At 47.1% G+C, this 14,450-nt stretch overlaps 1 protein-coding gene across 2 annotated transcripts in view; it reads right to left on the bottom strand.

Moving 5' to 3' along the window:
• The window catches only part of JARID2 (jumonji and AT-rich interaction domain containing 2), a 231,057-nt gene that overhangs the window by 119,619 nt on the left and 96,988 nt on the right, over nucleotides 1–14,450 (bottom strand). For both annotated transcript variants that reach the window (XM_052647857.1, XM_052647856.1), the window contains one exon: nucleotides 4,492–4,627. In XM_052647857.1, the coding sequence (XP_052503817.1) occupies nucleotides 4,492–4,627 (136 nt within the window). The remainder of the gene's footprint in view (nucleotides 1–4,491; nucleotides 4,628–14,450) is intronic.

The raw sequence follows: 14,450 nt of genomic DNA, 5'->3' as shown, positions 1-14,450 counted from the left end.
TCAGATGAAATTTATAGAAAGTAAATGAAATTCAAAGACAGCTAATAGCTCCCCTCCCTGACTGTGTAATTATGTGTACTCATTATGTGTGTAGCATGTTATTATTTAAATGTCCCTAATTTCAGCCCCAGAGGGCCAAGGGCCCTCAAAGAGTGGTCGAGGCCGAGGCCTCTGCCAGGCTCTCTGAAGCTTCTGTCAATTTATTACCGCCGGGAAAAGTGGCACCATCTCTAGCACCGAGGAGGCAGAGGGCTCGCATCCAGCAGAAATCTGAGCACTGCCTCCCTAGCAGCCTGGCTACAGCCAACAAGCTGTCACCTCGGGTGCAATTCCTACACAGACAACCCACCGGGCTGTCCCAGACTCACATTCACCACCTCCAGGAAGACCAAAAAAAAAAAACCATCCCTTGTCAAAAGCAAGACTGATGGCAAACATAGATTTTATGACATAAATTATGAAGTCTCTCGTTAGAGAGAAGTGATGCTTTTGAACTGTGGTGTTGGAGAACTCTTGAGAATCCCTTGGACGGCAAGGAGATCTAACCAGTCAATCCTAAAGGAAATCAGTCCTGAATATTCACTGGAAGGACTGATGCTAAAGCTCCAATAATTTGACCACCTGATGCGAAGAACTGACTCATTGGAAAAGACTCTGATTCTGGGAAAGACTGAGGGCGAGAAGAGAAGGGGATGACAGAGGATGAGATGGCTGGATGGCATCACTGACTCGATGGACATGAGTCTGAGTAAACTCCAGGAGTTGGTGATAAACAGAGAAGCCTGGTGTGCTGCAGTCCATGGGGTTGCAGAGAGTCACACGCGACTGAGCAACTGAACTGAACTACTATCTTACATCTGCTTGGCTTACTATTCTACTAGACCTGCCCAAGTGGGACAGCTGAGCTCAGTCACCCAGATGAGCTGCTACGTGTACCCTCTAAGCAAACAGCGCCCCTCACACAAGAGGCCAGGGCAGGGGGCTGCTTGTTTATCATCCTAGCATGCCCGTGATTTCACGGAACTGATGTCAATTCGTTTCCCAATTAGATAAAAATTATGTCAAGCCCATTCTGTGAACTCAAATAATCGTTTTAAAATTGCTTTTTCCCAGGAAGCTCTGGCAAGACCAGTAATTCTGAAACATCTTTGCTTAAATACAGGGGTAAAACAAAACACCGTCTTTCTCATACCACTGTTGCAAGGATAAGGTGTCATTTTCTTCCATTCTCTTCCATTCTGGGTTCAAAAATCAGCACTGGATAAAAAGTTACGTGGCTGGAGCTGTAATTACAATCCTGCTACTGCATTATAAGGAACCGTGTGCCATTAGTGAGTCATGACCACAGAAAATTCTCAAACAGCCCCCACGAGAACGTCTTCTTGCCCTTACAAATGCCACGGGTCCCAGAGTGGACCCCACTACCCATGACCCCCACGCCATGAAGCACGAGAAAGGGAGCACAGGGGACAGAGGCTCCCCCACCACCACCCCCCCAGAACGGGGTGCAGGCACCTGCCCTCCCCTCTGTCCCATCCCGTTTCCCACCACACCTCCCAGCGAGGGTTCCGGACTAGACCGCTTCAAACTCTACCACCAGATACCTTTCTGTCACAGCTAACACTAAACTAATGCAACTATTTCAACTTTTGAAAGGGAATCTTGAGAAGATGGGAGACAATAAAAAGAAAAATGAAAAAGCATGACTATTGAAACCACTCTCCCCCGCCACCATGACCCTCAACGTCACCCGCCCACGATGAGGAATCCCAGAGAGTGCTCGCTGTGAGGCGCAGTGAGGCCCAGGTCCAGGCGAGGTCACTGCACTGCACACGAATGCCGATTACTCAGCACCCACTCAAGGGCGTGGCAGCCCACCCCAGAGTTCCTGCCTGGAGACCCATGGACAGAGGAGCCTGGCAGGTACAGGCACAGTCCTTGGGTCACCAAGAGTCGGACATGACTGAGCGACTAAACTCGACACACACACACACACAGAAGCATACGTATATACACATTCAGAGATAACACTGCTTACAATCCTTATTACTCCCCAAGAGTCTCGGAGGCTGCCTGCTATTTCGGCTTTCTCTGAATCACACCCCTTAGGAAGAGCACTCTGAGACTCTGGGACCTACACAGAAAGACTCATTCCCATGGTAACAAGTCTAGTTTCCATGCTTTCCGTTATGTACATGCATGCATGCAAAGTCACTTCAGTCGCGTCCAACTCTTTGCAACCCTACGGACTGTAGCCCGCCAGGCTCCTCTGTCCATGGGATTTCCCAGGCAAGAATAGTGGAGTGGGTTGCTGTGTCCTTCTCCAAGGTGTCTTCCCAACCCAGGGATCGAACCGACGTCTTTTACATCCCCTGCACTGACAGGCAGATTCTTTACAACTAGCGCCACCTGGGATGCTGATGCTTTCCAGTAGCCCCTAAATAAGAAAGCACATTTGTTTAACATGCGAACTGCCTTTAAGAAAAGGGTTCTTGAAACATACACAGGTTCTAAAACGGCGATGCATTTACTTAGAACTGCTTTCGAAACAGAGTATGAGGAATAGCAAAAAGGTGGCCCTGGAACATGGCCTGCACAAACAGCAACACGAACCAGAAAAGGGCATGCTCACAGCAACTTCACAACAGAAGGACAGAAGCCTCAATGTCTGGGTGTTTAGAAGAAAAAGAAAGAAAAGAGGTAAGTCAGTCTTTATCAGAGTGAAAGGAAACAGAATTAAAGTTTTCAACGAACCCAATAAGAGAAGACGCACAGGACAGCTTTTCTTAAAATTCCTTCCTCACTATCGTCAAGCCCTGACTATGCCGATGAAAACAAGAGCTACGATTGGCCGACTAGCTGGCAGGGCTAGTCTCTTCCTGAATGCCTTATTGCAGTTTTTGTTCTTTTACCCTAATTTCACCACTATTCAATCCCAGACACCGGGCTACCTTTCTGTACTAGAAGTTGATTTTTTCCCAGTTAGTTTGATCTTTATTTATCAAAAAATTCCAAAGGCACCAAGGCATCACCACTCCTGATTAGCAGGGTGAGAGTGCGCACCTCATCACAGCAGTGAAATTCAACACCACAGCAGCCACTGGTCTACCACGACCCCAGACCCAATAAAATGCCACCCCAATCACCCTCTCCCCAACACTCAGAGCAGAACAGTACGCTCAGTGTGAAACAATGACAGCAAGACTGATCGCAAGTGCCCTTTAAAACGATGTGGGCTTTAGCATTTACTGTATTCCAGGCAGTCAAGGAATGAGTGGGGTTCCTCCACTGGAAGAGACCCATGACAAAACGGGGGTCTGAGTGGTACACTGTGGCAACAGAGTACTCATATTATTTTGATTACGCACACACGCAGGATTCAAAAAGGGCCTTTCCCCATCACACTGGCTTGGCCTTCAGTCACACAATGCCAGGAGAATACGAGTGGGTGGCAGGGCAGACCCCAGGCGCATTCAGGAAGGCCATCCATCGCCTACGGGAACAGAGTGCCAGCAGGTCTTGTCTGGAATCACCGGTTTCAACGAGACACTCCCAGACAACTCACCTCACAACTAAGCAGGATGGAAAAACACTCCACAGCCTAAAGTCAACCTGAAGTCACTCAGCAGCCTGGCAAGCTGCCAGGCTCCCATGCGCCATGATTTTACTACTCCAACATTACAGTGAGGACGCAAAGAGAGTACTAGGTTCTCCTCTTCCTCATTTCCTTACTCCAAACAAATACAAGCAGAACATGGTCAATTCACTCACGCTTAAACTAAGAAATTAACAAGAGAGGCTGTGGAGTGCTGCTACCACAGCCACAACCCTTGAGATAAAATATAAACAGTAACCAAATGCTTGTTCCAAAACGGTCTTCACTGGCTGATGCCATCTGAGTCACACTAACCCTGTCAAAAAGAGACACCAGACTCAGACTCAGGGGCGAGTTTCCCTCCAGGCTTCAGGGATCCACTTGATACCACCCAGGAGGAGGAACACTGGATGCACAGCAGCTCTGCCTGTGTTGTCTGCCCGCCGCCATGCAGGCCGCCGGCCTGGGCTTTGGGAGGCTCCAAGCCAGACAGACAGCGAGACAGGCAGCAAGCACAGACTCACGCTGCTTCCTCTGTAAACAGGAGCCACATTTCAGCAAGATCATCCAAGGCTGCTTCTGCTCTCCTACTCGGATAGAAAGACAGATGCTCCCAGAAAAGCCTGTATATCCAGCTCTACACACAACCCAGCAAACAGCAGAAACCAGGTCGCAGCCCTGGTCTTGTCTACAGGGCACAGACTAACAAAGGCACCTTGCCAATCATGTTATGCAGCATATAAAGGAGCAGAAAAATGAGTCCATAAACCCAACCAGGGTAACTGCTGTTAAGGGGCCCAGCCTGAGAAGCACAAGCCGTCCCGAGCAAGCACATCCATTTCAGAAACAAGGCCGGGCCCAGAACGGCATCCAACCCGAAAGAACAGGCAACTCACCGTTCACGGCCTTCAGGCTCCCAGGAATGCCTTCCCCGTGCTGCCTCTTCTGGGCGTTCTTGAACTCCTTCAGAGACAAATAAAGGACTTTACGTACCACCCTTTCTTCTGACCATGGAATCCCATCACTGTCATCCTGGGGAAACAAGGAAGAATGGGTAGAGGGGCGTTACTTCAAAGAAAGCAAGCAAATGTTCAAGAGTGAGAATAAACTTCAAAAAAAAAAAAAATCCCAAGCAAGTATTACGGAACTGAGACCCAGTTCCGGAGATGAGAACTACGTGCTGTAGAGAGGGCGCTGGTCCATCCTGGAGGGCCACCCCTCAGGCTGTAACGGGACTGGAAGAGTATCTCCCTTCACATGCCCCGTGCCCAAATCCCGTCATTAACTGGTAATACTGAAGTTTTATATTCTTGGCAAAGTTTAGAAAAGAGCGTTACAGCAGCCACAACAGGAAGGGTAATGCATCACTGTACTGGAGCTCTTTAGAGTGAGCAATTCCAGAGCGTAGGCACCTCATAAGCACGTGCCCCACTCTTTGGGAAATGTTGTTGTTGGGAGCTGGTGCTGCTTTCAAGGAATTTACCATTCAGTCAGAAGAAATGAAACTGAATCTGCACTGGCCTTTTAAGGGAATGATTCACAAAAAAAAAAGAAAAAGTGAGAGGGAGAGAGACCACTGCAGAAAAGGGGCAATGGATCTTGGTGGAATAGCAAATGGGGTGGCGGGGCAGGGGGTGGTTTTTCAAAGAAGAATACAGACACTATCAGGTCTTGAAGATCTCATTTAAGAGTCTGTTGTATCAGATCCAGTGTAAGCGCTTGAGAGAGCAGTGACCAAGACAAGGGGCGGGCTGGGAGGACGGGGGAACCAAGAACCAGCAGCCCACCCAGGGACCATTCCGGCAATTCCAAGAGCAAAGACAGACTGCAGACAAGCGGGGAGAGGGCAGGACCGGGGCCCAGTCTGGGAAGACGGAGGTGGCTGGAGATGGCTGATATAGTATGGTGCGCCAACTGAGTTAACTCTTTCAGGGAACCAGCAAGAAGGCTCTCAAGGTTTAAAGAGCTGCTTCCCACAGCCTGAGACCCTCACAGGTTCTCTCCTGTGGACATCTGCTTACAGTGGACATCTGATCTCCTGTGGACATCTGCTAATCTGAGAAGTGCTTAGAGTCACACACCTACTTCAAGACTTCATTTTTCTAAGAGTTCAATTTAGAGATAGAAGGATTGTGGGCTTCTTGGGTACTTGGGGCCTTAAGCAAGTAAGTAAGACATTAACACCCCATAACTTCAGGAGATGGTGACGGACAGGGAAGCCTGGAATGCTGCAGTCCGTGGGGCTGTAAAGAGTCAGAAACGGCTGAGCAACTGAACAGCAGCAAAGCAGGGTTCTGGTTCTTTGGGTTCCTTTTGTTCAACAGGAGGCCAAATATGTCAGGGTCAGGCCGGTGCTGCTGCACTCCACACCCTACAGAACTGGTTTTCACTCCCTGCCACTAAAGTCACTAAAGCCTCCTCCCGCGGAGATAAGGGAGGTAGATTATCCAAGATATTCTCCAGCTCGTAAATTCCTAAACTCTGCATAAACACACACTGCATCTCAGAAATCCAACCACACAGTCTCTAAGCCCCACATAACGGAAGCTGTGCTCCTGTTAATCTTCCAGGATTTCCTAGAATGACAGTGATTCTCCATCTTCTGTAAGAAGGGGAAGAGAAGGCCTGGGAGCAAAAAGCCAGGATTTCCACCTTTCCTGGGGTGTCCGTTGTGCCTCACACCTGCCGAGACTTCCCTTCCATTACCTCCAGGAGAAGAAGACACACCCTCTCTCCCCAGTGGCTCTCCTGAAAGCACCAAGGCATCTATAGACCAGGGTGGTGCTCAAGTTCACACATGAAGACTACAAGCGACCAGCAGACTCTGCCTCCATGCCACGGGAGAAGCGCACGCAGCTTCTTAACCACCACTCCGCAAGTCACCAGAGGCCAGCCAACTACACGGTTGAAAACCAGGAAAACCAAGTGCTCTGACCAGACCCCACTTGAGGAGCCTAAGGAACCAACCTGCCAAAAAGGCCAATGATTCAGCTTCACAAGAGGTGAAAAGCACAATGAATTCACTCTTGGCAGCAAGCAAGTCCCCTGAGTGTGCGTGAACGTGCCTCTAGCATATCAGTTTCAACTGAGTGACAGTCTCAGCCTTGGGAAGAGGCCATGCTCATGGGCTGAAGTCCACCTTCCAGGGCACAGGGAAGGCCGCGGGACAGAGTGGTCTTCACCACCCCAGGTTCCTATCCTTAGGAATTAAGTCTTCACAACAAACCAGGCCATGATTATAAATGATTGTGTCCTACATACACACAGTTTATAAACTGTAAAGCCCCCAAAATAGCTTTCAATGTAAAATTCCTATGACGATTTACTGCTTCCTGTTCAGACTGCAGCCTTCATTCTGACTCCAGGCCTTCCAAAGGGAGGATTAAACACCCTGAAGACTGATGTCTAATTAGACAAACCTTATGAGAGGAAAACTTCTGCAAAGGAAGACACATTTAACGTTCACTTAGTAGCATCAGCAGCTCCGTGACACCTACCTGAATAGTGTGTTAGTTGTTCAGTCCTGTCAACTTTCTACAGCCCCATGGACTTGTAAGCCTTCCAAGGACTCTCCAGGCAAGAATACTGGAGTGGGGTACCATTCCCTTCTCCAGGGGATCTTTCCAACTCAAGGATCGAACCCGGATCTCCTGCACTGCAGGCAGATTCTTTACTTTCTGAACCACGAGGGAAGCCCAACAAGATACTTATAAATATAGGAGAAGGAAATCTAGGACTCAGAATACAGGGTTTCTAGACATTAAAAATAAAAAATGAACCACACACACACACACACACACACACACACACGAGTTCTTTTAGAATCTAGAGTGCTGGTCAAGACTTGTCACCTCCCTCAGTGTTGATGCCAAACACAAACCTAATAGGTAAGAAGTCAACTCTGCTGTGTATCCAAAAGCTCAGCGGGTTAAGTAATGATTTAGAAATTAGAACTCAAAATGCCGTTCACAGCTGCAGAGTCATGATGAATCCCCACATTCAGAGCACACCCCTCTCTAGTGAGAGGTTGGCAAGGTGGGCTTGCAGCCAGCCACGAGGCACACAGGGCCCTGCAAGCCGGGTGTCCTAGGAAGCTGGAAAGAAGAAGGTACTTCAGGGGCCTAACACTTGCCTTCTCGTAGTTCTGAACAATCCAAGTTCTACTGAGTGCTTTAGAACATAGCCCAAGCCTAATTCTCTCATTAGAAGTCAGGAACTCCACAGGCAAACCCCACCCCCGCCCTAAGAGCTTCCATGACCTTTTAAGTCCAGCCCTTCCGTCTTCTTTTCCCTTTTCCAGTAGCTGTCTTATTTAACCAGCCATAGAGTCATTTCTCCTGCTCCTCACAGTGTTATCCCAGCTCCCGTCACTGGGCGAGAGCTCAGGATGCTGAAAACTGGACTGACTCAACATCATGCTTCCCATGTTACCCACCCACACCCGGCCTGTTGGTGCCAAATTTCCAGGATGGGTTAAGTGAAGGGCCTGAAATCACTCCAATTTCCTTGACTGAAAACACTATCCCCGTAAAAAGGGCCCCACAGTGACGACTCCAACAGGGCCAGGCAACACCTCGCATTCTCAGCGGTAAGCTTGTCATCGACCTAACACCCAGGCACCACCCCTCTGCCACCAGCGAGCTCCCTGTGAAGACAGCGCCCATCTCCAAGTCCACGTGGCCTAACAGAGCCCAAATCCACTGCCCCACAGTCCCTTCACCTCAGTTAAACGCTACCCAGATTCCTTTACAAAACAGCCCTCTGAGTTCTCTCCTCCTCTCCCTGCCACCCATCTCTGCGGGCTCCTTCTTCCTGTCTCCCAGGAGCCCCCCATTCTATCTCCTCGCACCTCTCTATTCACTTATTCAGCCCCAAATCACTATCTTCAAATCAACTGAAAAGCCAGTGGTGCCTCAGTGTTCAAAAGCCTCACAATCCCCTGTTGACCTTCGTGGGCCTAGTGGCTCTCCCGCTCCTCAGAGGGAATCACCCGGGATCTGCACCGCAGCACTGAGAGCAGAGAGCAAGCCCTTCTCCACGAAAGCAGGCTTCCTCCACCACACCCAGCCCCGGCCCATTTGCTTTACTGGTCAGCTTAATAAAGGCAGATACAGGAGAAGTCACACCACTGACCCAGCGTCCAGCCGTCTCATTCGGATGCAAATTCAGCTGCCCAGAGTGTGTGGCCAGTTCTGGTGAGCGAGTGGCATTAATGATTTAAAAACAGCTCCTGTCATTTGGGGTTTCCATGATAAGACCTCCAGGTTAACAGACCATCTAAATCTTAAGAGTCAACTCCCAGATGACACACCACCCATCCTCATTCCTACCCCACCAAGCCCCCCAAAATGCTCTGCAAACACTGAAATTTAAAGAAGAAAAATCAGATCTGCTGGCAGACGGAGGGAGGGGGGAGTCATCACACAGATCTGCTTTGATACTGACTTCGAAAAATCACTTTCTTTGGCAAATGGAAGACTAAGTAATAAAATCTTTGAAAGTACAAGTGACAGGGTTTTGTTTTCATTTGCAAAACATCTACCATTGTTTGAAAAAAGTTTGAAAACGGCAAGGGCTCAGGCATTAAAGTAGAATGTATCTCATCATAATCTTTTCATTGAAAGGAAAAACGACAGCATAACCTCTAGCTGCTCCAAGCTTTGTAACAGACATGTAAGAAAAGGGGGCACAGAAAGCAAGCGCGTGAAGACACCACACACCGTGCGGCAGACAGCCCCGCCGAAGGCTCGCCAAAGCCCACAGGCCAGCCTGGAGACCCAACAACGCTCCAAAGACTACCAGTGCCTCAACTACTCGGCAGCCTGCAGAGATGCAGGCTCAGTTTAAGACTCCCTGGTGATGCCCGCGCACATTAAAGTTTCAGAAGCTCTGCCGTAAACTTTCAGACGAGCCCCATCCTGCCCATTTCCCGTCACTTTCTACCTTCCATCGGAAAACAGGCAAAGGTGAAGATGAGGTGAAGCCCTAGATGAATGCTTCTAACAACCATCTAACTGTCGCCATTTCTACTGTCAGAAATAAGAAGTCTGTATTAATATACTGAGAACTCTTTCCTTGACTTCTTTTAACTGAGTGAAAAACAAGTGTCCAAATAGCAAGAATGAAATCAACAAAAAAGTTAGGACACTGAGAAGTGGTGAGTTCCCTGAATCAGTGTGACGTGATCTCTCAAGCTCTCATTCCCTGATTACCCACGTTGGGACGACTTCCCTTTAAAGGTGACACAGAATTAAACACAAATATGAATAATATTCCAGAAGAGGACCAGCATATGCAGTAAGATCATTTCTATTTCTCTGCACCATCTGAAAGTTGGCATATATTTCAGTAGTCACATCACCCAGTAGGATCTCATTAAGCTTGCAGTTAACCATATCCTCCCAAGGTGACTTTATTTGTTGGGTGAAGGGGTGTGCCCCCCCCCATTACCATGCCACAAAACCCAAAGAAGGCCCCAAACTGACAAAACTCACGGCTCCCAGTTGCAAATTATTTTTCTATGATTTTTGGTCAAAAACCAAAACCAACACAGAGAGACACGTAAGAACATGAGATGCTTTCTTCCTTAGCCAGGTTTATGAAGGTACATGATCTGTTGGGTGCAGATTGCCACGTCTCCTACAAACTCAGCCTCATGGAGAAGGGCTGGGGCTGCAGACATGGGCATGCATGACTATTTTAAATGTACTCGAGTGCCTACCCCAACTTCCATTGATGGTGTAAATTCTTACCAATGTCAGTTTCAATAATGCCCCAAAAGGGCCTTAATATAAAATGAATTTGCTAACAATTCAAATTTTCTCTCCATGGCCCTCGCTTCAAAATCCTGGACTATTGAATTAACATGTTCTAACTGCACCAAGAGTTCTTCTAATTGACTGTCTCAAAACTGATAAGGTCGTTGATACAGAAAAGCCATGTCGTCCACTTAGCCATAGGTCTGGCAGAGTCTTCCAACCCTCTTCCGAGCACTCAAATACTGGAGTGCAAGCAATAGGGGTTTCCAGGTCAGTCAGTCCTGGTTGGTTTCCGGTGCCCGGTTCTATGGAAGCCCATTTCTGATCAATTTAAACACAGACACACACACATTTTCTAACAATTACAACTATATAAAAATGAAACCAGTTCCCATGGAAGAGAGTTAACTTCCCACTACTTGTGGGCAAACTGCATTAAGAGCCTCATACATTATGAATGACCAAGTAATTTATCATCACAGCCAAAGGCGCTGTTAATACTGATGACAGGACAACTGGTAGAAACTGGGACAAAAGTCAACCAAGGACTAGGTTCTTTCCAGCAAAGGTCTTCACTACCATGCAGATCATTTTTAACATCGCCACCACCGAAAATAAAACCAGTATCCAAGACATAAATTTTACGTTGAAGTCCAGAACCTCCCACCAACATTTTAAATGTTGATTGGCTTGTGGGGACTGGGGGGGATGCAGACATGTGCACACACTACCATGTTCCACAGAAAACACTTCTGCTTCCACGGGGAGGGAGCAGCCAGTCAAATGCTCCCATCAGAGCTTCTGGTAAGTAAACCAAGCAGACAGGGGCTTGCAGGATGGGAGAGAAGAGAGCATGCATGTTCACAGGCAGAAAGACCTGCTCCTGACATGACATCCCTTCATTAAAACTGATACAGGAGTTAAGACAAACAATTAAGTGTTTGGATTACAGTAGCCACTGGATGAGTTACCAACACCACCACGTGCATATATTCCATCTCCGTTCATTTTGCCAAGCCTCTGAGAGTGGAGCAATTTGTGATTTTCCACCTCCTTTTAAAAAAAAAAAAAAAAGGAAGAAAAGTAATGCCCAACTTCAGCGCTCAGTCTCACGCTGGGTGCAGTAACCGGAAATGCCACATGGTGGGGGGGGGGGGCGGGGGGGGGCTGATGACTGAAAAGATATTACCAATAAGAAAACTGTGAAAGACTGGCTCCAGGAGGGAGGTGGAAAGAAAATTCACAGCCCTTTCCTCCTTCCAGGGAAGAATGTCTGGAAACCTCTACATAAATGCCTTTTATTTTCAAGAGCCCAAGTTTTGCATATGCCTGCTGTTAAATCACCCTACTTAATGCAATTTGTTGCTGTCTGAAATATCAGCCTCTTCCATCAACAGTTTCAGAGAACAATGAAAGCATCCAAAATAATAACAGTAATAATTTGTTAGGGATGTTGATTCTTGGCACCGATTCCACACAAACAAGGATTTAAAGAGCCAGAGAGAGAAAAAATATTAAAGAAAACAGAAAGAGGTTAAAACTACTGTTTCTTCTACTTTTAACAAAATATCTTCTCCACTGGAAATCAACTCAATGTCTCAAATCAACTCGATCTTCATTTTTAATTTCATAAAATGGTTCATCTGTCAATATTCAAACATCAAAGAGAAATGGGGGAACATTCACACCTAGAAATCTGATAAATGGCCAGGAAGCCACTGACTTACTGAACTTGAGAATGACGTTCCTTTGCCTTGGTTTTAAATTAAAAGCACTTCAAGCAGAAATTTTCCTCCGAAAGACAAGCTTCCAGGGATAAAGTAAACGGACTGAAAATGCTTATGCAAGGAGGGTTTTACTTCTTCCAAACTCCCATTAAATAATGTGTACTTATCTTTGATTACCGCCTATTTAAAAAAAATAAAATAAAAAGCTACAGCCAAAATTGGATTAAGAACTTCTGCTGAAAACGATTTATTGCATAACACAACTCTGACAGCCTGAATCTCCGGCCACCAACTGAGCCTTTATAAAAATCTGCTGGGCAGCTGCCAAGTCAGCTTTTTTGCGTCTGAGCATGTCAGACCCCGCCGTTGTCAAGGCAGCAGCAGCGCACGTTCACGGTTAAACGGTGCAGGCAGGGACCACGCCACACGGCGTTCAACCCCCTGCAATTCCTGGTCTGACAGTTTGTTGTTTCAACATAATCAAAAAGGACTCGCGATCCAAAGGGCATTATCTCCAAGAAACTGGCAGAAATCGGACTGGTGATCTCCCTTAGGTGGAGGAAATGGGGAAGAAATTAAGTCAAATTACAAATAAATACTTGACATGGGTCTTGGAAAGAGAAACCAGAATGAGAGACGATTCTGTGTCGGAAATGCCAACAAGCAACTCCCAACAGCCTCATCTGGGAATAAATCATTAACAAGTAGGTTCCCAAGGGCATTCTGACTGATTGGGATCTTTTCATCCTTACAGCCTTTTTATGTTAATAAGAATACCCCCAAACCCCCCAAATGGCATATTCTAAGCTCCACTATCCAACAGAGCAGTCACCAGCCACATGTGGCTATTTACGACTGACTTAATTAAAATTAAAAATTAAGTTCCTTAAGTTGTACTGGACACATTTCAAGAACTCATCAGCCACGCGCTTCTCAAAATGGACAGCCCAGCTAAAGAATGTTTCCGTCATTCCTGTTCTAGATCGGTACTGATAATGAATTGGACGGAGTTTTTCAATTGGCTGTGTTCCTTGCTAACTCATTTGATCATGGCCCTAAGACTCTTCAAAACAGGTACAAGAAAATTCTGGAACATGAGAATACCCTGCACAAGAAAACCAGAGTCTAAAGTAAGCAAGAACTGACATTTACCCATATAACTCTCAGGAAGTGGTTCCAATTTGTTCTGCCACATCTCACCTTTCAAATTTGCAGGGAATGTACATGAAACTCAGAGGATGAAATACAAGATTCTTCAGTCTACGAGGAAGCCCTAAAGACATGCACTGCTTTAGTATGCCTTCGAATCATGTTCTAAATTATTTCCCTGCAAAATAACTTCTCTGGGTTTAAGAACAGACAAAAACCAGCACCGCACCAGCTGGTCTCCCAGTACCAATGGGTGGCCCAAACTTCTGAGACTGACCACTGCCCTGCCTCCTGCCAGGACCAGCCAAGGTCATGGGCCTCTGAGCCAGGCCAAGGACTAGGGTGATTTTTATACTTCTGTTGCTCCCCCCAGGCCCTGGGACACTGCTGGGTGACGTGCTGAGTTCTGTCAACACCTGACTGACTTACTTGACTTGCTGGCTTTTTCTGGCTCAGAAATAACCTCCACCCAGGAAATAAGCATGAACGTCCACACTTTCCCAGGGGACTGGTTGTCTGGTCACGCTACACTGTCACCCCTCCAAACAGCGCTTCCCACTAATGGAAAATGCAGACCAGCATGTGGCAGGTCACACCCTACTGTTTCTTGTGCCTCTGTCCTCCACGTTTAATAACTCCACGTTTCAACCATTCCCGAATGATGCACAGGAGCTTAAGGCAGACTAGTCTATGTGACTCCAGAGGCTTTGCCAGGTCTGTTTCATCTTCATGTTTCCAGCCTCTAGGGCTGAGTCTAGTACACAACGGCAATACTTCTTCAATAGAGTGAACACATATTAACAGTGGTCAGGAGGTAAGAGACCTGGATTTCAGTTATGGAATTCTGTTTCCTTGTGTACAAACATATGACCAAGGAGTTGCCACCAACTTGAGAATCTATGAGAAAAAACACTGGAGCTTAACAAACCACACACGTGGGTTCCACCCACCAAGTTTCTCCCAGGTGATGCTGCTGGTCAGAGAACACACTGAGAATCATAGGTATACAGCCTACCAGGGACCTGACTCCCACCTTGCCTGCATGAAGACTGTTCTCACTGCCAGAAAAGACATTATAATTGCCAAACCTAAGGCAAATAATTAGAAACCTGACTCTTGGCTGGTTTGTTTGTTTCCTCTCCCCCAAAACCTTCACTTCGTGGCAAAAAGATGGGGAAACAATGGAAACAGTGAGAGAGTTTATTTGAGGGGACTTCAGAA

Source organism: Budorcas taxicolor, chromosome 11 (assembly GCF_023091745.1).
Source record: "Budorcas taxicolor isolate Tak-1 chromosome 11, Takin1.1, whole genome shotgun sequence".
NCBI lineage: Eukaryota > Metazoa > Chordata > Mammalia > Artiodactyla > Bovidae > Budorcas > Budorcas taxicolor.
Note: the sequence above shows the minus strand (reverse complement) of the source record. Positions and strands in the feature narration are given on the sequence as shown.